This window comes from Helianthus annuus, chromosome 5 (genome assembly GCF_002127325.2).
Source record: "Helianthus annuus cultivar XRQ/B chromosome 5, HanXRQr2.0-SUNRISE, whole genome shotgun sequence".
Lineage (NCBI taxonomy): Eukaryota > Viridiplantae > Streptophyta > Magnoliopsida > Asterales > Asteraceae > Helianthus > Helianthus annuus.
In genome coordinates this window covers 6,341,358-6,365,871 of record NC_035437.2, presented here as the reverse complement: position 1 = coordinate 6,365,871, position 24,514 = coordinate 6,341,358, and the positions used below count along the sequence as shown (strand labels likewise).

Below are 24,514 nucleotides of genomic sequence, written 5' to 3'. Positions count from 1 at the left end.
AGTTAAGGTGGATCATCTTATACCCACATTCTTACGTTCTAACTTCATACCGTTTCACATCATCAAACGTTCGTTCGTTGTATATGCAAACATCCCAAGAATAACGATCAACAGTGGCGACGTTAATAGCGGCATTTTAATCAAAATTTGGGCATTTTAATCAAAATTTGGGCATTTTAATCATTTCTTGGCCGCGACATCCTTCATAATTTGGGCATTTTTTTAGAAAATATGTAAAAAAAGAGTCACTACAAGAATAACGATCAACAGTGGCGACGTTAATAGCGGCGACATCCAATATGCCGCCGCTATTGGTCCAATTTGTTTACCTTTTTTCGACCATATTATTTGTCCTATGGTTTTTTATTAAATAAATAAGTTTCACTTCCCATATAACTAGACTTTCTCTAGTTATGTGCATGCAAATGTGTGTATAAGATTATTAAATGTTTTGAAAGGTACATGGGGTTGATAATTAGAATTTAAGGGGCGAAAACATACAAGTGACACACAACTCTACACATTCTGTTTACAAGTAGCAAAATTTCATGTCAAGTAATGATGAACTAGCTTTTACCCATTGACCCGCATGATATTTGCTCTATTCTTTTCGAAAATTCTTACCTAAACCATAATGAGCTTAGAAATACCCGCCTGAAATTGATTTAGAAATTAATTTCAGGTTGTCCCCGTTTAATTTGGGACTGCTTTTTGAATACTTTATCTCATTTAGGATGTGAATGTGTATTACATGATTGTTTGTTTAAGAAGGATTCGGTTATCATTTTCTCTTTGCTCCTCGGGTATATATATTCTTACATATATACTTGGGAGCTAAGAGGAAATGCTGCCGAATTTTTCTTAAACAAACAACCATGTAATACACATTCATATATGAGATAAAGTGTTCAAAAAGTGGGTTTAGCAGCCTACCCTTGTCTTGCAAACCCTAAATTAAATTATCTTTCAGTTGCATAATGCCTATCGATAAAAGCTGGATTGATTCCCCACTTCAATCAGCTCACTACCAGCAAGGACTCAAGTCTTTTATCGCGATGTGCGAAAGAGTGCTCCCCAACCATAATGAAGTTAGATGTCCATGTTCCAAATGTAAATGTTCCGGCTTAACAACCATCACAAAAATGAAACTCCATTTGGGGCGTATGGTTTTTTGGAAAGACTACATAAAGTGGGACTATCATGGCGAAAAATCTCGGCCTGCAGTTGTAGAAGTAGATAATGTTGTGCCACAAGAGGGTATGGAAAACGTTATTGAAGACATTAGGGGGGAGCGTATGGAAGAAGATACAGATCGTAACCTGGAGATGTCGGGTGGAGAATCTAACGGTGTTGATGACGATTTTGAAGACATAATAAAGGATGTTGAATCTGAATTATATCCTGGTTGTACCAAGTTTTCTTCACTTGACTTCTTAGCAAAGCTTATGAATCTAAAGGAGACGTCCCATTGGACTAATACTTCATTTGATGGTCTACTAAAGATTTTGCAAGAATCAATGCCAGTAGGCAACAAGATTCCCCCTACGCATTATGTAGTTAAGAAGAAATTTAAGAAGATTGGTTTGGATTATGAGATGATAGACGCGTGCGTAAATGATTGTGCTCTCTTCTGGAAAGAACACGAGTCATTGCAAAATTGTCCCGTTTGTCGTTGGGTCGATAAGGACACAAAAGGCACGAAGGTAGCTCGCAAGGTGTTACGATACTTTCCTTTGACGCCTAGACTTCGTCGTTTGTATTGTTCAAGACACACGGCAAAAGATATGATATGGCATAGTACGGGACGTTCAGAAGATGGGACCATGCGGCATCCAGTTGATGGATCTTCATGGCAAGACTTTGATAGGAAGTTCCCAAACTTCGCGATGGAGCCACGAAATGTTCGCTTGGGGCTTGCAGCTGACGGTTTTAATCCGTTTAACGGTAACGGACCCTCGACTCATAGCACATGGCCGGTTATACTCACCACATACAATTTGCCTCCATGGCTATGCATGCGGGAGTCCACATTCATGTTGACTTTGTTGATTCCTGGCCCTAAATCACCTGGGAAGGACATGGATATTTACCTTAGACCGTTAGTGGATGAACTTAAACATTTGTGGCACTCAGGTGTACGTACTAAAGACGCAACAACAAACGAATTCTTCACAATGAAGGCGGCGTTGTTATGGACCATAAACGACTTTCCAGCCCGTAGTAGTCTATCAGGTTGGAGCGGACAGGGCTACATGGCATGCCCGACTTGCAACGAAGACACTCCTTCAATGCGTGTAACTGGTAAATGTGTGTATGTTGGTCATCGCCGGTTCTTAGATGCCAACCATCCATGGAGAACAAGTCTCGACTTTAACGGGAGACCCGAGACACGAGGTCCTCCGAGACAGTTTAGTCCTGCTGACATAGAAGCTCAACACGGTCGTCTACTTCATCGTCTACCAGGAAAGCATCCATCTTTTGGAGGTGGGAGGATAAGCCGAGCAGATTTCGAGCTGAACTGGACCAAACGAAGCATATTTTTCGAACTTGAGTATTGGTCTTTTTTGCAGCTGAAGCACAACTTAGATGTAATGCATATCGAGAAAAATGTGTGTGACAGCTTGCTTGGTACTCTCTTAATGAATGAGAAGACCAAAGACACACCAAACGCACGAAACGACTTGCAAAAACTAAATATCCGGCCGACACAGTGGTTGAAACAATCGGGTAGCAAGTTCTTAAGCCCCCACCCAAAGTACTCATTCAAGTCCGATGATCGAAAGCTTTTCTGTGAATTTATAAAAAATGTTAAACTCCCAGATGGGTTTGGATCTAATATCAGCAAGAGGGTGACAGATAACAATTCTAACATTACTGGGTTGAAATCTCATGACTGTCATATTCTCATGCAACGTTTGATACCGATTGGGGTTAGAGGGCTTTTGACAAAAGATACATCTACACCAATGGTAGACCTTTGTATGTTTTTTAAGCAACTTTGTTCCAGAACACTATTGGTTGAAGATATGAGGAAAGCAAAGGATGACATTCTTACCATCCTATGCAAGTTAGAGATAATCTATCCTCCGGCATTTTTTGACATTATGGTTCATTTACTTGTGCATTTACCTGATGAAGCGATTGCGGGAGGTCCAGTAGCTTTCAGATGGATGTATCCATTTGAAAGGTACATGAAAAAGCTAAAAAAGTATGTCAGAAACCCGACAAGGCCGGAAGGTTGTATAGCTGAAGGTTATGTGCTTGAAGAAGCTCTAACATTTTGTTCAATGTATCTTCAAGATGTTCAGACTAAGTTCAATCGCCCAGATAGAAACGAGGATGTTGTTGTTGAAAAATGTAAGTTTTGGGTGTTTGAGTCTAAATGTCGTCCGACAAGCGCAACGAAGAGCAAATATCTTTCAACCACTGAAAAAAGTAAGATGGAATGGTTTGTTCTCGATAACTGCGCAGAAGTCAGGGAGTACATGAAGTGAGTGTTCCTATCTTTACTTTTCGCAATATGTTTATGTTAATTACTATTTTCTCTTTCTTAGTTGCTTATATTTGTCATTAATGTAGTGAGTTCATATCTACACATCCCCAAGATGATCTTAAAACGAAATTTCCGGAGTGGTTTCTTAATAAGGTATAAAACATATATAACACGCATTACTCTACATCGGATAGGTAATACATATATAACAAGCATTCTTACTCTATATTTGTTAGGTCCATTCGATGAAAACACAAAATTCTCCAGAATTCCACCCAGAGTTGTATGCCCTTTCAATTGGTGCGAAAATAAATGCTGAAACTTACGCTGGTTGCATAGTCAACGGTGTTAGGTTTATGACACTTGAACGTGATGCAAAACGCGCAACGCAAAACTCTGGGGTAGAAGTGGTCGGAGAGAACGGTGTGAAATTTTATGGCCAATTAGAAGAAATTATTAAGTTGAATTATACAAATGGTTATTCTACTGTCCTATTCCGGTGCAAGTGGTTTGATACTCGAAGGGGTGTAAAGTATACAATTTGACTTCAAAAATATAGTAAACCAACTATATGTTTTTGCTAATAATATTGGGTTTGATATGTGTTAATGTAGGAATACGTTTCGACTTTGTTCCAAAGTCCGGCGTTCATAAACCAACTTGAATCCTTTCTTGCGGCGAGGGGAAAGCAAGTCGCACCCGACGATGAGTATGACGATGAGTATGACGATGACGACCTAACTTGAATCCTTTCTTCCGGTTATTTTGTACGGATATTTTTTTTTAGGATGTTATTTTTGCGATTTTTTAGGATGTTTATTGTATGGAAATGTTTTATGCGATTTTAGTACCTAAAGCATTATGTTTATTTAGTCCGTTTGTGTTGCGTAAAATTAGAAATCGGCAGGTTTGTTCATAACGGGAAACGCTGCAAATGCAGCAAAAACCAAAAAAAAAAAAATTGACTTTTAGCGGCGACTTATGTCGCTGCTATTGAGTCAAAATCATTAGCGAAGACACGTTTTAGCGACGATATATGTCGCCGCTAAAAGTCAAGATCATTAGCGGCGACAGGGTCATTAGCGACGACAGAGAGCCCTTTAGCGTCCAAGATTTAGCGGCGACTCAGTAGCGGCGATTTGTCGCCGCTATTACTTTTAGCGGCGATAAATTGGACTATTAGCGGCGACTTTTGTCGCCGCTATTAATCAACTTTCTTGTAGTGATTGTAGTATCTCAAAAGAGAAGTGAAAACTTAGAAAATTATTTTGAATAGCGAAAATATAACTGTTCTTTTGTTTTACTATTTTATCAAAATAAGTCATTTCATTAATAAGGATTATATACAAGTTTATAATTTATATTTTTTCGTCATTTAACCGGTGTAGTACACGGGGTTGTAAGCTAGTCTTCCTATACTAATAAACAAAAATCTTTTTGTACACGTTTCACTCTCTGGTGCCTCCTCCCTTTTAATAATAGTATTACATATTAATTTTTATACACAAAATATAATATAATATAATATAATATTAATATAGTTAGAGATAAATGTATAAATTCAAATTTAATTAATAATTATCTATAACAAATATAAATGCATCAAATAATATAATAAGTATAATTTAGTTATAACTAAAGAAAAACCATGGATGTCCGGAATGGGTAGGGATCCCAAGAGAAGTCCACCCTATTGGAGAAACTTGAGAAACATTCTAGACTAGACATTTCCTAAAGCTTTTCGTAATAAACACATGTGTATAGTTTAAAATTGACTATATACATATATGTATATTGTCCAATCTTGAAGTATACACATATGTATATAGTCAATTTTAAACTATACATATGTGTATATTACGAAAAGCTTGAGGAAAATGTGTGGTCCAGAATGTTTCTCAAGTTTCTCACTTAGTCTAGTGATTCTCACACGATCCTAACCCTGTCTGGAATTTGGACCCATTAAGTCTTACGAACCTCTCACGCAGTTAATCATATCTTGTTGAGTTGGGTTACGTGGGAACACTTGGAATTTAGAATCAAAATGAACCTCTCATTCATTTAATCATGTCACGCATTTAATTATGTCTTGTTGAAATCTGGGTTACGTGGGTAGACTTGGACTTTAGAATCAAAGGCCACTATAATAGATTTTTTTGAACGGAATTCCTTTTAATCCATGTTGTGTGTAGGACTTGAACCCAAAACATCTCTCTTCCAAACCCAAGTGTTATTAATGGACCACCACCCCATTGGTAGAAATCGTTTGATATTTTTGGGCAATTATGTAAATATAAAAGAATAATATTTGTTAAAATTGAAAATGTGATTTTGTTATCTAACAGTAGTTTCTATCATTCTTAATCTTGGATTCAAGCTCGCTCTACAAATCTGCAACACTGATAATTATGTGCTCCTCATTCTTCTTAAAAGCCGTCTTGCTTCTTGCTACTCTTATACAAATACATGTTGCTGGGTCTGGTTTAAATCTTCATACAGATCATGTTGCATTACTGAAAATCAAATCCAGGATCACAGACGACCCTCACGGTGTTTTCAGATCGTGGAATGATTCTCTTCCTTTTTGCATGTGGCCCGGAGTAACGTGCGGTCGCCGACACCAAAGAGTCACAAGCTTGAATCTGTCAGACAAAGGTTTAGAGGGTTTTTTATCTCCTTTTGTTGGAATTAAACCTCAGTTTCCTCAGGTACATCATCTTAGATCACAACCAGTTTTATGGAAGTATCCCACATGAAATAAGTCTTTTATCACGTTTACAACAGCTTTCCACTAGTACAAAATAGCTTTTTTGGTGCTCTATTTTATGCTTTATTTTATGTTGTACCATAGAGCACCAATAAATATACCACCAAATAATGGAATTTATTGGTGGTGTTCAATAACAGCACCATTAAATCTCAAAACACACCACCAAAAAATCAATGATGAACACAAGTCCCAGCCCCATTAAATCTTCAAACACACCACCAAAAAATTAATATAGAACTAACACGTGTCAAATAATAACAAATCTACATAACACCAAAAAACAAATCTCCATAGCACCAAAAAATAAGACAAGAAAAAATATATTTTTTTAAATTTTTTGCAAAATTCCAGAATTTTTAGTAATATTTCCTAATATAATTCCAATTACACACAAATGCACATGCTCACGACAAAAGTTAACTAGTATTAAACAACCCAACAATCCGTTCAAGTATATGGAATTACAAAAGTATGAAATACAAACTAATGCTTACAAGAGCAAAACATCTTTTTAATAAATCCCGACATTAAATCTACAACTAAATTCTCAATTTGAGATTCTTCAAAATATCCTTCTTCATTCCAAAGCTAAAACAAATAAATACAAAAGTTAGATTTCAAATATATATAATTTAATGCAATAAACAAAGTTTATGAATATTTACGAAAACTCACTCGGTTAACCAAATCATGTTGTATAGAGTCGATAAACTCTTTCATATGTTTGATTACCATAACCCACATTCCCAATTGTCTTTCTGTTGTTTGCACTGCATAATATTCACAATGAATTACTTTGATAGACTATCTTAAACAAATAAAGTATTCACATACCTGTGCTATGTGCCACTTAAAATTAATCTTAAAAACTTCTTCAATGATCTTGACGAGCATGTAATTTTTATGGGTCTTCCCTTCATTTATAGAATAAAAAATATAGCCGAATTTGAAGTCTGGGCAAACAACTATAAGCGACCAATGTTTACTACAAAAATAAAAATTATAGAACATATTAAGTATGCATTGTATGCGTATGTGTATGTATGGTGATGAATTTATATTACCCGGCTAAGTATGGTATAAGATAGAACACTTTTTTAGAATGAAGCTCACGTATTTCTTTTACGTTTTTTTAACGTCTTCAAGAAGTGTTTTACACCGTGATCCAGTGATTTTTTGTGGATTGAAAAAAGCACACCTAGAATTAGGCGACTCAAAAATGCCTAAAAAAATGTGACAAAGTTAGTAAATTCAATTCTATCTAAACATGTTATGGTACCATATAATAACAATAATAGCAACTTACATGGCAAACCAATGTAATATTGTGGCATCAAGGCAACCCTCCAAGAGCATGTTTAACATTTGCAGTCATTCAAAAAGCTTCCTACTGGTTATTGATTCGTCATGCGCCTTCTTGGCGTTCGGCTTGATTTTGTACATAGGAGACCAGGGGCGGACCTAAAGGTAAGGGTGGGTGGGCGGGCGCCCCCCTTGAATAAAACGTAACTAGTGTTATACTTCTATGAAAATCTCAAGAGCACCTCATGAAATTTTGCTACCGCCCACATGAAAGAACGAATAGATAAGCAAAGAGAAATTAACCAAAGAAAAAAAATTGAAAACTGGTGCTAATCGGAAAACTGGAAACTTGCAGAAGAATTTTGAAAGTTGGAGAAGATGACTAGGGATAGGGGCCTAGGGGGTGTTTTGTAAGAGCATTCACATCCAAAGAATCAAATTCTGTATGGGGTGTTTTTAAAATATAAAAAGTACAAAAAGTGGTTGTGAGTGGAGGAGAGAGAAAATGTTACTGTTCATCTGTATATTTGGGGGGACACTGTTCACCCCCTATAATTTTTTAATATATTTTGAAAGTGGTTGTGAGTGGAGGAGAGAGAAAAGGTAATAATAAAGGTATAAAAAATATTATTTAATTAAAAGGGAGAGAGAAAATGTAGTGTTTTTTAGTGTAATTTAGGGTGAAAATATAGTGGAATGGATGTGAATGCTCTAATAACTCATTCAATAGAAAGAAGTCTTAGGGTTATTTTATAATTGCACATTCAATAGAAAAAAAGGCCTGTAGCTTCTTTGTGAGTGTCAAAGAGATGCGTGAAATACTCTTTTCATTTCACTGGATCATTACTTATTATTTATTTATATTTTATTAGTTATAGATACATATTTTCAAGTGATGTTTGATTAAAAAAAAAACTCAAAGTAAATGTCTATATTGAGGAGATCCGTTAATTACCATTACCAACTAAATTAGTAATAAAAATAATAAATAAGAATTTGAAATATAAGAAGACAAAATTCTTCGTAAAAAAGGTAAATGCAGGATACTAGCGAGTGTAAAAAGAAAATATTACGACTTTACGATTAAAAATTTTCTAGTTTTATCATCGTATATAATAGATTTTAGCAATTGATAACCAATAAAAAGCAGTTGTATGTATATTGTATTTCTATTATGAATTTCTAAGATCAATTGATGTGTTTTTATAATGTATTTGAAATTTGATTTAGTTTTATTCTTTTTTTATGTGATCCGACCCATTGACTTATTTTTATAATGTATTTCAAATTTAACTAAGTTTTATCCTTTTTTATGTGATTCGACCTGACCTGACCTGACCTGACTCGACCCGACCCAAATCAGATTGAACCTTTTTTTTAAGATTTAGCATAGACAACTCACACCTAAAAATTTTCGCCCCCCATGAACAAAATTTCTGCGTCCGCCACTGTAGGAGACATTAAGGAGGTTGCCCAATCAGCAGGTTTGAATTCATAGTTATCTAAATAATCGGTTTTAGTAACGTACCTGCCGACCCAACATGAGGATGCTTGATTTAGTTAGCCTTTGGATTGGGTGTCGTTGGTGGCGAAGCTGAAGCGCTGACCTGTTGAGTTGCTGCATGGACCTGTACTGCTGCTTCTGCACTGGTAAATGGTTGTTTCGGGCACAAAAATTGAACTTTTTCTTTTACTTTTGACATGAATCAACTGCAACATATTTCACACGGGTCAAAATTAGATAAAAGTTTGGAACTTTTATATCATTCAAACACTCAAAAGATGCTTATTTGCAAATAAAGATCGTAATAAGTTGATAGATTCTCTATATAAAAGCCCCTGGTTCTGTTTTACATTTAACAACAGTGGCCTTATTTTACTTGCATATCTTTTGCAAAAATATTATGTTGCTTCCCTTCAGCCATTATAGGCTCATACAGTGACATAACAACAGTGGTCAATAAAATGTAATTCATTGACATATCTAAATTTACTTATTTAGTAATCAAAGTTGCATTTCTAATAAAAAAAAAAGAACATTATTAGGCTAGAAAAAAGGATCTTACCAGTATCCTACTTGATAATTGGTTAATGTGCATCAAAGATAGAAATCAACTTAAAAAGATATATATTAATCCTCTACAAAAGGCATCTGAAAATTGAAAAACCTGGCATATGTGCATCAAAGATAGAATTCAACTTAAAAAACTTTACATGCTAGGATCATATATGCATTGATATAACAACCTTAATACTATATATACTAATATACCTTCCCGTTAAGTTTATAGCCTGCCTAGCACATGTGTATTGCAGCCAATGAACAAAACTTTTCATAGAAGCAATTCATCGAGCAAGTGGTGTGCAACTCATAATCATGAGATTTAATATCAACAAATCACCATTGCGGATCAGAATCCAAATCTGATTGAACTCCAGTTTGTAAAAATATAATCAAGGAATCCTTTCATCCACTACAGATCTATAACATCTTAGGACAATTATCAATGGAGGAAACGTTAATTGGAAAATATGTCTGCATAAACCAAAAATATACCTGTGTAAAATTGAGAAATGACGAACCGGAACAACAATCACAACAGCGTTTAGCCGCCGCCCCTGTTACCACTTCAGCCACCACCCACCACTGGACCACCAACCAACTCAACACCCGATTAATCACAACCGTCCATCTCCACCTGCATATTTAGGATTAGTTGCGTTTTGTGTAGAAAGAGAAGCAATTAGCGGCTGTAGAAATAGGTTTTAGGTTTTGGTCAAAAACTGCAATTACCTCAACAACACTAGGAGAATACCAGCAATCTGATATTTTGTGATGGCGAGACGGTAACATATGATATGTTGGCGTCGAAGCAGATGAATCGTTGATGGAAATATTATCTTATCATCTTCTGATGCTTTGAGAGGGAATTGGGAAGAGGGTTTGAGAGGGAAATGGGACTTGTTAAAAAAAATTGAACTTTAATTTTGATGAGTTACCGCCAATAAAGATATGTTTTTGGTGCTATTTTTAACTTTCAGTCTCAAAAAATCAGTTTTATGGTGTATTTTGGTGCTATTAACAATTTTCACCCTCAAAAAATCAATTTTATGGTGGTGTATAGCTTGTAAGCATTTAATAGTGCTTTGTAATCTATTTTTTGGTGATGTGTATATTTGTTAGTGTAGTAATGTTGTTATTTGGTGCTTTGTATTATAAGATTGCAACAAAAAATGAAAATTACACCACCAAAAAAATTGTTTTGTACTAGTGTTCCCTTCCCCACAATTCTTTCACCGGAGAAATCCCAGCTAACATATCAAGTTGCTCAGAACTATGGTCAATTAATTTAATTTCAAATAAGCTATCTAGGAAAATTCCAAATGTTTTTACTTCTCTGCCGATGATGGAAATGTTACGCTTAAGCCACAATAAGTTCATAGGTGGGATTCCGCCATCCATTGGCAATCTCACATATCTTGGATATCTTTTTTTAGCTAACAATCTGTTAGGAGGGAGCGTTCCCGATTCCTTCAATCAATTGAAAGAACTGAGACAATTAAGCCTTGGAGGAGAGTTTCCATCGTTTTCCAGTAACCTTTCAGTGTTGGAAATGTTAAATATTCCACAAAACCAATTTCATGGCCACCTACCCACAAACTTATGTTTGAGCCACCCTCATCTCAAGGAACTAGCAGTAGATATTAATCGCTTCAGTGGATTCCTTCCACCATCGATATCAAACTGTTCAGAATTGCAAATTTTTGATGTCTCCGAAAATTATTTCAAGGGGCGAATAAAGATTGATTTTGGAAAATTACAACAACTTAAGTTTTTGAGTCTTGCTCTCAATAATTTTGAAAGCATCCCTATTGATAGCAAGAAACTCTTTGATTCTTTGTCCAACTGTAGCAACTTAGAGCTTTTGGAACTTTCCAAGATCGGATTAATAGGGGTGTTACCGAATTCGCTTGGGAACTTCTCATCCAAACTGCATTACTTAGGGCTTTCTCAAAATTATGTCTCAGGCAGTCTCCCTTCATCTATAGGCAATTTGTTTGGCCTGACTCTAATTAATCTACAAATAAACAACTTCACAGGCATGATTCCTGAAAGCATAGGAAAGCTTCAAAACATGGAAAGACTATATCTTGACTTCAATGCTTTCTCTGGAATTATTCCACCATCTATAGGAAATCTGTCATTCCTAATTGAACTACATTTGGGTGCAAACAGATTGGAAGGCACTATACCAACGACTTTAAGCAGTTGCAAAAAGTTGTTGGATCTAGAACTTTATGAAAATAACCTCAGCGGAAGTATACCCAAAGAAGTATTCCAACTAGCTTCACTTTCCATTAGGCTAGATCTGAGTGAAAATAATCTGTCTGGAGTAATTCCACAAGAGATTGGCAACCTGAAGATCTTAGGATATCTTGATTTGTCCGAGAATCGCTTATCAGGTGAACTCCCAAGTAGTTTTAGCAGCTGCATCAGCCTTCAAATACTAAATCTTTCTAGAAATTTCTTCCATGGATCGATGCCAGAGGCATTGCGTTCTTTGAGAGGCCTCGAATATGTTAACTTGTCCCAAAATAACTTTTCTGGGCCTATCCCAACGTATTTGCAAAAAATGGATTTGAAGTATCTTGATCTTTCATTTAATAACTTTGAGGGAGAGGTGTCTGTTAAAGGTGTTTTTGCCAACACAAGTATGATATCACTTCTTGGGAACCGTAGACTTTGTGGTGGCATAGTTGAGCTTCACTTACCCAAATGCACAACTAGTGACTCCAAAAGAAGTACCAGAAAGCTTTCTGTTCCTGTTGTTGTAGTGATCTCACTATCTTCCACTGTTGTAGGTTTAGCTCTGGTGTCATTTCTCTTCTTTTACTACTGTAAAAAAAGGAATACGAATAAACCATTAGATAAAATATCGACTAAATCTTTTGAGAAGATTTCATATGGAAGACTTTTCAAAGCAACTGAAGGGTTCTCTCTAGAAAATCTGATTGGTACAGGCAGCTTTGCTTCAGTCTACAAAGGAGTCTTTGATGAAAGTGGCTTAACTGCGGCAATCAAAGTGCTTAACCTTAATTGTGGAGTAGGTATTAGGAGTTTCACAGCCGAGTGTGAAGCCTTGAGAAATATTCGCCATCGCAACCTGGTGAAGATCATAACTTCTTGTTCAAGTATCGATTTCCAAGGCAATGATTTCAAAGCTTTAGTTTATGATTTCATGCCAAATGGGAGTTTGGAGAGTTGGCTGCATTCAATACACCAAGTGCTAAATCTTTCTCAAAGAATCAAAATTATCAAAGATGTGGCTTGTGCTCTTGATTATTTACATTGTCACTGTGGAAACGTAGTAGTCCATTGTGATTTGAAGCCAAGCAACATTTTACTAGACACTGATATGGTCGCTCACGTCGGAGATTTTGGGCTTGCAAAAATTCTTTCCCTTGAAGGAGTACCTAATGTAAACAACCAAAGCTCAAGCGTTTTCAGAGGAACCATTGGGTATGCACCTCCAGGTAAGCTAACGATCACTAATCCATTTTACTGCTTTATATTAGTGTACGTGATGTTATACCATTACCTCTACAACATAAATTGCAGAATATGGACTTGGAAGCGAAGTTTCAACCAGCGGAGACATTTATAGCTATGGGATCATGTTGTTGGAGATGATGACAGGGAAGAGACCTGTTGATCCCATGTTTGAAAAAGGTCTAACTTTGCATTCCTATGCTAGGAATGCCTTGGCTGATGGTTCTGTGCTACAGATTCTGGATCTAGTGCTTCTAAATGAGGATGTTGATGAAAAGGGTTTGATTTCTTTAGTGAAAATTGGAGTGCAATGCTCTTCAGAGTCCCCACAAGATCGAATGGATATTGGGAGTGTTGTTCATGAGCTCTTCTCAATAATAATTGCAACTAGATCTTGAATTGTGTTAGATCCACAGATCAAGGTCTACAACCCCATAAGCTAGTATGTGATTGTGTTATAATGTTGGTTTTTATCGTATTATGTTAATCTGAATGAACCTTTATGGATGTGGTTTTTATATATATTCATAAAGATTTTTTTAGTCAAAAGTTTAACCCGGCCGTGTTGGATATTCTTAAAAAATGGCCCGGCATTGTGAAAGCGAGTTTTTGTTTCAGAACCTTGCCCCGGCCGTGTTGAAGATTGTAAAAAAATGACCCGGCCGTGTTGCAAATTTACTAAAACATTCAACCTCTTGGCCCGGGCGTGTCAAGGCCTCACCCGTCCCCTTCGCCCCATTACAACAGCTCTCCGTCCATTGAAACCCTTTTAGGCAACTAACACATCCCACCTATCTATAGAACTCTACCTTTCAAGCCCTAGCTTCCATTTCCTGAGTTGAATAGTTCCCAATTTCATACTTTTTCTTAGAATTGACCAGTAATGAGTTGCAATTTCATTGAATAAATAATGGTTAATTACTTAATTATTTGAAATTGAGATTGGTTTCTATAATGATTTTTTGTCTGAACTGAAAGAAATAAGGACAAGTAGATGATTATCAATAATTGAGTATGTGAACATATAGATATAAAACAAGCCAAGAGGTGAAACAAAATAAGCCACCCTTGCCCAAATTTTCAGCTCAATTTTAGATTAAAGGCGAGCTCGAGCTAGAGCTTGACTCGTAAACATCTCTACTTTAGTTGATTAGTGGGTTAACGGTAGATGATTATTGTGTTATTGAGTCACCTCTAGAGCATGGAATTTATGCTACGTTTATAATTTTTTTTTAAATAAGTTAATCATCCTATGCTACCTAAACAAGAAAAATAAATGTGATCCCCACCCTGTGCACCTTAAAACCTCAAAGATGCTTCTGAGGACGCATTGGATGATGAAATACATAAAAGAGTGAATTTCAAGTTTTGTCTTTTATCTATATATCAAATTTCAAACGTTATCCTTTGTCTTTAAAATTGACGAGTTTTGTACTTAGTGTTTCAAAATCTTACACGATATGTCCTTTGGACCTAATCCAGTTAATTTTTAATGTTAAGTTATGTCATGTGCAAGTCACATGAGGGCAGGTTGATCATTTCACACATATATATAAAACAAAACAAATATCTCACCCTCTTTCTCACTGATTTCTCTATGGGCTACCACCACACAACCGCTCCCAAACGCCACCCACCAGCCACCATCATCAACCAGGTAAACCATCCAAAAACCACCATAAACCCAAAACAACCCTTCAATTTACTACTTTCACGCATACGTAAATATCTAGAGAGACAAACATAGAGATAGATGAGGGAGACGACGAGTTGTTCCAAACCCTAATTACGCATGTTATATACATAATCACGTACGTTATAAAAAAATAAAGAATGACACGCGTCTTAATTTCCAACTCACAATACAACGCATGATAAGCTCTATTGTGTTTTATACTTTCTCATTAAATATACGTGAACAAAAACATTCAAATATTTTGTGACAGTTTATCTCGAATAAGTAGCGTTAAAACTTATCTAGTCATGAGGCTTGGACGGGCCTAAGAACAGCTCTGAACAATATATTATGTCCCAAAATGGGTCTGACTTAGGCCAAAATGGGTCTGACTTAGGCCGGACTGGACCAGTCCCAAAAAAGGCCTAGACCTATTTTCACTCCTGATTTGAGATATGGGTTTTCTGTGATTATTGGGCCACATACTGCCAAAGTTGTCGTATTGCAAAATTTTTATTTGTTGATGTCTTGAATTTGGGCAATAGCCATGTTTCTGTTTTTTCTAGACAGAAATTAATATTAGGGTAAATTACACTTTTCGTCCTTTATGTTTGTATCGAATTGCAATGGATAGCCTTTAACTTTAATAATTACAGTCACAGTCCTTTTTTTAGAAAAACCATTACACCTTACGTCCTTTGCCCATAACCTTGTTAAAATTTCCAGTTAAATATGTCTTGTGCAAGACATATGAGGGTAATTTAGAAATTTTAACCATATAAAACTCACTCTCTTTCTATTTCTCTTTCATTCTGTAGCACTGTTTCTCTCCAGTCTCTCCTTCTTCTTCACTATGCTTCAAAATCAAGATCTCATCATCACTATCAACCATAATAACATCACCACGGTACAACCTACCACCGCTAAGTCCACCGTCGAAGAGATCGTTGCCTCCCCTGCCTCCGTTGTCTTAAAAATAATTAAAATTAGAAGGTTAAGATCCATCATTTCTCCTTCTTGATACATAAAACATACAACTATATTATAAAAATTGGATATAAAGTAGTTAACCGTGTCGTAATTATGTTTGAACTTGTTTTGTTTGCGTCATCTGAGACCTGTTAAACCCGCTAAAATACGATTTGCCAACCGTCCACTACCTTTTAGTGTTAAAAGAAAAACAGAAAAAAAAAACACTTGTATGTATGAAATTGAGTAAATTGCCATTTTATTCCCTAAGATTTGGTCCAAATTGCCATGTTAGTCCAAATAGTTTTTTTTTCTCCTCTGGGTCCCTGACTTTTCCATCTTCTTGCCATTTTGATCACATTGCCTAACTTCGTCTAAAAATCTTGTTATAACCCGGGGTATTTTTGGTATAACTGTTGTGTAGTGATAACCAGGGGTAGTTTACATTATACAACATAATTTATAAACCTCATAATAATCTAATGCCAAAAATACCCCTGATTATAACCTGATTTTTCGACTAAGTTAAGCAACGTGATCAAAATGACAAGAAAAAGGAAAAGTCAGGGACCCAGAGAAGAAAAAAAAAACTATTTGGACTAAAATGACAATTTGGAACAAAACTCAAGGACTAAAATGGCAAGTTACTCTATGAAATTATAACCTTCCAAGATATTACCATATTAAACACATAAAAATATTATGAACTTAAATGATTGATTGTTAATTCTGTCCATGTTGTATACTATAATACATCGGATTGCCCAATAGATACTTGATTTATACTAGAGAATATTAGTGGAAATCATCGAGGTTGCTCATGAGTGATTACGAAACCACAAAATATTTAATTCGAATTCTCTAACATATATGTTGATACCCAAAACTTAACTTATTTTTTCGCATTGTGCCGAAAACGAAACAAGATAGGTTCGACATTGGATCGTGTATATTATTGTCTATAGATATAGATATTGATTGATATATAAAGAGGATGAGAAGTCTTGGCTCCCCAAAGTTGGCCAATAATTTGGTTTTATGTAGAATTCCACTAAGTCTAATAATTGGCTTGCTAGTTGCTAGTACTGTACTGTGCCTATTATAGATAAATCCGCCTTTGCTGTCTGTCTGTCTGTCACTCAAACCAAAAACTTGAAGAAGAAGAAGAAGATGGAGCCACTGAATAAAGATGATGAATCCATTGAGATGTCAAACCAAAAGAAGCTTGGTGGGGTGAAGACCTTACCCTTTATCCTTGGTATGTATGTATGCATGCTCAAACCTCCAAATTCTAATGAATTTTGTTATTATATATATTTCATCAACTTCATAGATATTGTTGTGGATCAAGCAGGCGCGAAGGTTAGAGGGGGGACCTTTCGAACTTTTCGCTCAGTAGTGTTATGTATGTAGCTTTAGTATAGAATTTTTTTTTTTTTTTTGTATATACGTTTTCGACCCCAGGTTCTATAGAAATTTTTGGGTTTATATACGTTTTCGACCCCTATTGGAAATCTCAAGCTTCGCCACTGGGATAAGGTCTGGTTTTTTTGATATTTTTGCAGGATGGTTTATTAGACTAGATTATTTACGTATTTAATATATACTTCAGGGTAGTCGCGTAAGGAAATCATCTTTTGAGCCTATAGTTCAGGGTAGTAATGTGTTAGTACAAATTTAAAGGGCATGTTTAGTAGTTGTTTAGGATTGGTCCTTTGGGGTGGTGCCATCAATAGATATCCACCATCCTTTATTTTATTTTTTTATTATTTTTTTTAACAAGGTTCTGTTATATACATTTTCAAGCGGATATTTAACGATTTACAATGTGTTCCAGAGTTTACTAATGGAAGGAAAGGAAAAGAAACAAAAAGAAAGTAAAAATATTTTGTGTTTCATAGTTTCAATTACGGAAGGAAAATAAAACATGTCGTGTTCCAGAGTTTCATTTAAGGAAGAAAAAGAAGGGAAATGAAAGGAAAACTAGGTTAAATTCTTTAGTTTTTTTATCCTTCCGATTTGGAAGGAAACGGAGGGAAAGACATCTTTTTTTTTTTCCTTTCTCACTTTTACTTTATTTTCTTTTCCCTCGTTAAGTTAACTTGGGAACAGAAACGCTAAGATGGAAAGAGCCTTGTATTCCAGACACTTGCACACGAATTCGAGTATCTTTTTAAGTGATTTTCCAGTCTTTTTTATGGCAAAACTAATTTATTTGCGAGAATCGAACCCAGGTATATTCTGGTGAGTAACCGAAAACCAGGTTGTAACCACTTGAGCTTTGTGGGCTTTTTTTTTTTTTTTTTTTTTTTCTATAAGCCAAACCTTCGTTTAGTATAAATTTGTAGGATTTCCAAACAATGTTTTATAAACTTAAACATGCTTTTTTTTTAATAACATTATTTAAGTAAATACATTTTGGAGGAAATTCCATGAATGTTTAATAAACCATAACAAAGCATTAGTTCTTTAATAACTTTTTTAAAGAAACCATTTTCCAAAAAAAAAAAAAACTTTACACGCTACGTACCATCCGATGTAAATTTCTTTCTATGGTTTTCAATAGATATATCATAACCGATACTGACCGAAATCCTACAGAATATGTGCAATCGGACGGTATAGTGACCGAAGCCCCGCTGCGTAGCGTGGGGGTTTTTCTAGTTATAAATATATTAAAGGAATCATTTTTGAGCCTAAAAACCTAATTTTGTTTTACAAACTTATGATTGATCATATAAAACGAATAAGTCCACAAAATACTAATTATATATATACCAAAAACGTCTCAATCTTTATCTTTGGCTAAATCCAACAAGCTCTATATATTTTCTTGTAATTTTGGTTTCATATTTTGTAATTAACGTTTCCATAAATTCGCAGCGAATGAGATATGTGACAGATTCGCTGCGACCGGATTCCACGCCAATCTGATAACATACTTAACTGTACAACTTAACATACCACTAGTGAAGGCATCCAATACCCTGACCAACTTCACTGGACTTTCTAGTTTTACGCCTATTATCGGTGCACTAGTTGCTGACTCTTTTGCTGGTCGCTACTGGACCATCGTCGTCGCCTTGCTCATTTACGAACTGGTTGGTTCATTGATCTCCATATTAAGTTATTAACCATCAACTTATAAACATCAGTATGTTGTTTGTAAGTTTATATATAATATATGGGTAGTGATCCTGTACATTAATCCAGAAGTGTGAGAAGAGTATTATAACACTATATATAACACTATATAACACCATATAAACACCGTATAACACCATGTAACACCATATAACACCATATAACACTATATAACACTATATAACAATATATAACACTATACATCTATCATAGACATGCTATCAGACAAAATATAGTGTTATATATGTTATATAGCATTAGATAGTGTTACATAGTGTTATATGGTGTTACATAGTGTTATACGGTGTTTATATGGTGTTATATAGTGTTATATATAGTGTTATAATACACTTCTCACACTTCTGGATTAATGTATAGGATCCTCTACCTATAATATATAATATATTCCTTTGTTTGGTTTAACATAGGGCATGATCATCATTACCATATCAGCATTCTTGCCACAATTCCATCCACCACAATGTCCCACTCAAGTCAACTGCAAAGAAGCATCACAATCTCAATTATCAGTGCTTTATGTCTCTCTTTTTTTGACTGCAATCGGGTTAGGAGGCACACGGCCTTCTGTTGTTGCGTTTGCCGCAGATCAACTTGATATCTCAAAGCCGAAAAAGCAGGCAACAAGCTGGAATTTCTTCAACTGGTACTACCTTTTATTATCGCTAGCAAGTTTATCTGCACTGACGCTAGTCGTGTACATCCAAGATCGGGTGAGTTGGGGTTGGGGTCTTGGTATTCCGACCATCGCAATGGTGGTTGCGTTTGTAGCGTTTCTAGTTGGATCTCCGCTTTATCAGAAAGCAAAACCCGAAGGTAGTCCGTTTGTGAGAGTTGCTCAAGTGATTGTTGCTGCGATCAAGAAGCGTGGTGTTGAGGTACCGGTAGATGATAAACTTCTTTATGAGAACAAAGATCTTGATGCGGGTATTTCTAAGGACGGGCAGCTTGTTCATACTAATCAATTGAGGTAATTAGTGGACATATGTCAAATACTTTATTAAGGTAGATTAGTTATGTTATTAAGCTGAATGTATGTGCTTTTGAAGGTGGTTTGATAGGGCTGCCATTATAACCCAAGATGATACTGTCCATCTCCTTACAAACTCGCCGAAACTATGGCAAATTGCTACCGTGCATAGAGTTGAAGAACTAAAATCCATGATTAGACTGTTACCATTTGTGTCAACGGGTATATTATTCGTAATGGCATATTCACACCAGGGTAGCTTCACCATCATGCAAGCTCGAACCATGGACCGTCACATAACCAAAACGAGCTCGTTTGAAATACCTCCAGCTAGCATGGCGGTCTTTGATGTCCTAGCCCTAATTATTACCCTCGCATTATACGACCGTTTATTTGTCCCTTTTGCATCTCGCTTCACAAAGAACCCCGCAGGCATCACATGTTTACAACGGATGGGTGTTGGGTTCGCTGTAAACATATGTGCAACATTGGTGGGGTCGTTTGTGGAGATCAAACGAAAACACGTAGCAAGAGATCATAAACTGATCGACCAGCCAACGCAAATAATACCCATAAGCGTTTATTGGTTGGTTCCTCAGTATACGCTTCATGGTGTAGCTCAAGCATTTTATCAAGTCGGGAAATTGGAGTTTCTTTATGATCAGTCACCCGAAAGTATGAAAAGCACCGCAATGGCTTTATATTGGATTGCAATTGGATTAGGACAGTATGCAGGGACATTAATGGTGACATTGGTCCATAAGTATAGCGCGGATAAAAACGGGAGAAATTGGCTTCCGGATAGGAATATAAATAAAGGTAGATTGGAATACTACTACATGCTTGTAACTGGGATACAAGTAGTAAACCTTGTGTATTATTACATATGTGCCTGGTTCTATACTTATAAGCCGTTAGAAGAGGTCGCTAAAAGCGGTGAAGACGGAGATCTAGAGTTGGTTGTAGATAACAACATGGTAGTTGATGTAATAAATGGTCATGAAGGAAAAGAAGCCAAGGATACATAGCATTAGCGAGAATCATCAATGAACGCGTGTATTTAATCCGATTTCTAGATGTCAAGTATTTTCAGCTAGCTTTCAAAAGTAAAATCAAGTAATCTGATGTCTAATGGTTTAAACTCTTTCATCATTTAGTTACAACTTCTATTCCCAAACTTGTTAGATTACCATGTGTTCCTGCTCCTCCTCCATCGTTATCGGTGTCATCATCATCATGATCATGGCTTTCGATCTTAATTCGTTTACAAACTTCCTCTGAATCTGTTTCTGAACTCGGGAACACATCATCTTCTTCTTTGAGTTTTGGGTCGGCCCTTTTTCGTGGTGATCTTTTAGTATTTGCTGTCGATTGTCCCCTGCCTCTTTTAGTTACATTTCCTTTGGCTAGTGTCGTTTTCTGGTTTCCGTTTCTAGCTTGCATTGGTCTCTTTCCCTGCTTCTTATCTTGTGTACTTTTTGGTTTAGAGTCGGCTTTTTTCGGTACATCAATCCATGGATGATGTTTACTCCAAAGTCTAGCAGTATACGCCATGGACTTTCCCCTGCCTCTTTTCGTTACAGTTCGTTTGGCTCTCTCCGGGCCACTGATCATCTCATACACTGTCGTTTTCCGCTTTCTCGTTTTAGCTTGCATTGGTCTCTTCCCCATAGCCTTTTCCTGCTCCTTGTCTTGTGTATTTTCCTCTGAGTCACTACTACTTGAGCTGCTTTCCTCCTCCTTGTCGTCTTTCTTTTCACCTTCGGTATTTGTTCTCGACTCCTCTGGATGTCTTTTGGGTCCAAACGGACTAGTTTTCGATGTCCGAGCCATTTTCTTTATCAACAAAGTCTTCAAACACTTTTTCAGCCTTTGTATTCAAGATGGTGGTGTTTCAATATAACTGGAACAAGAAAGTTCCTGAAAAATAACATCATTAATAACAAGTTTAAGATGGTAATGTAGTTAAATGCACAATTTGTTTCCATTATGGAAGATTGACTTTGGTCATGTGCAGTTCAAGTATAATGTGCCAAAATAATTCAAATAGAGCAGTTAAAATCAGTGATGAAAAACGCGGATAATAAAGTATAACGGAGTGTTAACTATTCAAGAACATCTTATAAGCATATAAATTTCTGATACAGATTGAAGACCCCTAAAAGTAGGCCTGTAAATCAACCGAACGAACACGACCAGAGGCATGTTTGTGTTCTTTCATTTAACTTTAATCGAACACGAACATGAACATTTAAGCGAATACATTTTTTTGTTCGTGTTCGTTTATTAAGAAAATGAGCATGTTTGTGTTCAGTTATGCTCGTTTGTTTAAAAACTAAACTAACAGTTCACGCACGTAAATGAGCATGAATAAACAAACTTAAATGAACATAATTTAACAAACAATTAACAACACAAATGAACATAATCTACTAAACATAAACGAACATAAATTAATTTTTTATATAAATTAGCAATTAATTATGATAAATTCCATTAGAAAACTGATTTTTTTTACTAGAAAGTCCAATTACCAATTAGTTATATTTAGATAAATATAACTGCTTATGCATTTAAATTGAAACGAACATAAACAAACAAACATAAACTAATGTAAATAAATGAACGAAATCATTTATTGAATAAACGAACTTCCTGCCGAACAAGTTCACAAATAGTTCATGAACGTTCTGTTCGTTTACAGACCTATCTAAAGACCTCCAAATCGCACGAATGCATGAAATCAAGAACAGAGGCAAATAACAATAAATATGAGCGTGAAACATGTATCCAAACAAATTTGGCACAAGGTGACAATAAACTAACAATATTATTGTTTATCAGCATATGAATCAGATGATTCGATGCCGAATTCAAACACAAAGTGTAATTAATGGAGCAGTATATGCGAAAAGCTGATGATATCTCTTTCCATATTAAGTTATTAACAACAACGAACAATGATCAAATTCAAATACGCATGTTACAACAAGTTTAATAACGTGATTTGTCACAAGAAGCATATAATCCGAATCAAAGCAAGTCTAACACAGATTTTTAACAACTAAAACCGTAGAACGAAATCAAATCGATAATACAGAATCTGATTATCACGTACAGAGCGATTCATATCAACAAGCAGTAATAAACCGTAAAACGAAATCAAATCGATAATATAGAATCTGATTATCACGTACAGAGAAATTCATATCAACAAGTAGTAATAAACCGTAAAATGAAATGAAATCGATAATATAGAATCTGATTATGACGTACAGAGAGAGCGATTCATATCAACAAGTAGTAATAAACCGTAAAATGAAATGAAATCGATAATATAGAATCTGATTATGACGTACAGAGAGAGCGATTCATATCAACAACAAGCAGTAATGACAATTTCAGTAACAGTAAACAAGATATGGAAACTTCAAACCCTAGATTACTAGGTGCGAATAACAGATTGATGAGAAGAAACAGTAAGTGTGAGTGTGAGTGTGTGTACCTATGGATCCGTAACGATGAAATGCAGCAGCAGCAGAAGATTATGAAGATCGAAGTGTGGATACTACGAGCAATGACAATGGCAATGGAGGTTTCATGTTGATGGAAGAAAGTTTGTTATGATTATAGTGAAGTTTGTTATATATTTGTAACAGAAAGAAAGCATCAAATTTGTGCACGACTGAAGTGAGTGCATCGTCGATTTTGGCAGCAAAACGGTTAAACGGGCACTGTGATGACATGCAAACGCGTGATTATATTTCAAATTGTACACGTGGAACCTTTTTAATTAATTTTAGTTAAATCATTGGCATTTAGTGATTCGTAATTTGTTACAAGATTATGTCAAAGCGATGTATTTGACTGACACACATGGTGAATGTATGGATGGGGCAAACGTGAAAGGGAACTAATTTTAATATTATTTTACTAATTTTGTGAAAATAACGTTAAAACCTGAGGACGGTTAATCATGCATTATGTGGTGACGTTGATAGCTGAAAGACAAAAGAGTATATGCACTAATTGGTCTTTGTCCAGATTGCTGAGTGTTATCTGCCTTATGTCCAATTCTTAATGCAAAACTACTATCGAGCAGGGGTTTCACTGGCATAGATAATGTATAGTTACAGAATGAAAAAAAAAAAAAAACCCCTATTGCATTGTGCAACCTTTGCATACTTAGGCTACAGGGTGTGGTATCAAGCCTCTAGGGGCTTTATCACGCCACCTCACCGCCACATCACACAGTTTAATTTGCAGGGTGTGGTATAAAGCCCCCCTTTAAACCAAACTCACCTCGATTCCCTCAAATTCTGCTTGTTAGCGTGATGGTGGAAGCACCATAGCGCCCCCTCCTTAACCACCGCGGTGTGGTCCATGGCGTCCCGGGGCGCTAAACTTGCTGAGGTGTTAGGGTGGCGTTAAAGCCACACCCCCTGCCTTAACGCCACAAGCATCCGTCATGTAAAAAAGAAACCCTTAAGAGCAAGCCCACGAATCTGGGCCATTTCCTGTATTAAAACTTGTTCCATCTCACTTCTTCATTTCCTGTATTAAAAGATTATTGTTTTTCCAGTAAACAACGAACTCCAAAAAACCAAGCCCACGAATCTGGC

The 24,514-nt window shown here is 35.9% G+C and overlaps 5 protein-coding genes and 1 long non-coding RNA gene across 8 annotated transcripts; 4 read left to right on the top strand and 2 right to left on the bottom strand.

Moving 5' to 3' along the window:
- The first annotated feature begins 977 nt into the window (after nucleotides 1-977).
- LOC110942563 lies at nucleotides 978-4,239 on the top strand. The gene is made up of 4 exons (XM_022184337.1): nucleotides 978-3,490; nucleotides 3,580-3,646; nucleotides 3,730-4,020; nucleotides 4,108-4,239. The coding sequence occupies exons 1-4, from the start codon at nucleotides 978-980 to the stop codon at nucleotides 4,237-4,239; spliced, it is 3,003 nt and encodes a 1,000-aa protein (XP_022040029.1).
- Nucleotides 4,240-6,630: 2,391 nt separating this feature from the next.
- On the bottom strand, nucleotides 6,631-7,740 carry LOC110939817. 2 transcript variants are annotated; one of them, XR_004894083.1, is made up of 5 exons: nucleotides 7,570-7,740; nucleotides 7,328-7,486; nucleotides 7,098-7,248; nucleotides 6,939-7,033; nucleotides 6,631-6,851 (listed from the first exon to the last, which is right to left on the bottom strand). It is a non-coding gene; the product is annotated as an uncharacterized LOC110939817 (long non-coding RNA). The 2 variants fall into 2 exon arrangements; XR_002592531.2 differs by having other exon boundaries at nucleotides 7,098-7,486.
- A 3,232-nt stretch (nucleotides 7,741-10,972) lies between these two features.
- LOC118492060 (receptor kinase-like protein Xa21) lies at nucleotides 10,973-12,906 on the top strand. Its single transcript, XM_035989820.1, has 2 exons — nucleotides 10,973-12,733; nucleotides 12,820-12,906. The coding sequence occupies exons 1-2, from the start codon at nucleotides 10,973-10,975 to the stop codon at nucleotides 12,904-12,906; spliced, it is 1,848 nt and encodes a 615-aa protein (XP_035845713.1).
- Nucleotides 12,907-12,970: 64 nt separating this feature from the next.
- On the top strand, nucleotides 12,971-13,606 carry LOC110942562 (putative receptor-like protein kinase At3g47110). Its single transcript, XM_022184336.2, has 2 exons — nucleotides 12,971-13,100; nucleotides 13,186-13,606. Exons 1-2 carry the CDS (start codon nucleotides 12,983-12,985, stop codon nucleotides 13,512-13,514), a joined length of 447 nt encoding a protein of 148 aa, XP_022040028.2. The 5' UTR covers nucleotides 12,971-12,982; the 3' UTR covers nucleotides 13,515-13,606.
- A 3,100-nt stretch (nucleotides 13,607-16,706) lies between these two features.
- LOC110939815 (protein NRT1/ PTR FAMILY 3.1) lies at nucleotides 16,707-21,004 on the top strand. 2 transcript variants are annotated; one of them, XM_022181384.2, is made up of 4 exons: nucleotides 16,707-17,018; nucleotides 18,644-18,861; nucleotides 19,333-19,892; nucleotides 19,972-21,004. In XM_022181384.2, exons 1-4 carry the CDS (start codon nucleotides 16,931-16,933, stop codon nucleotides 20,918-20,920), a joined length of 1,815 nt encoding a protein of 604 aa, XP_022037076.1. In that variant the 5' UTR covers nucleotides 16,707-16,930; the 3' UTR covers nucleotides 20,921-21,004. The 2 variants fall into 2 exon arrangements, with proteins under 2 accessions (XP_022037076.1, XP_035846517.1); XM_035990624.1 differs by having other exon boundaries at nucleotides 16,915-17,022.
- Nucleotides 20,923-23,603, bottom strand: LOC110939816 (transcriptional regulator ATRX homolog). Its single transcript, XM_022181385.2, has 2 exons — nucleotides 23,398-23,603; nucleotides 20,923-21,812 (listed from the first exon to the last, which is right to left on the bottom strand). The coding sequence occupies exon 2, from the start codon at nucleotides 21,723-21,725 to the stop codon at nucleotides 21,042-21,044; it is 684 nt and encodes a 227-aa protein (XP_022037077.1). The 5' UTR covers nucleotides 21,726-21,812; nucleotides 23,398-23,603; the 3' UTR covers nucleotides 20,923-21,041.
- Nucleotides 23,604-24,514: the final 911 nt, after the last annotated feature.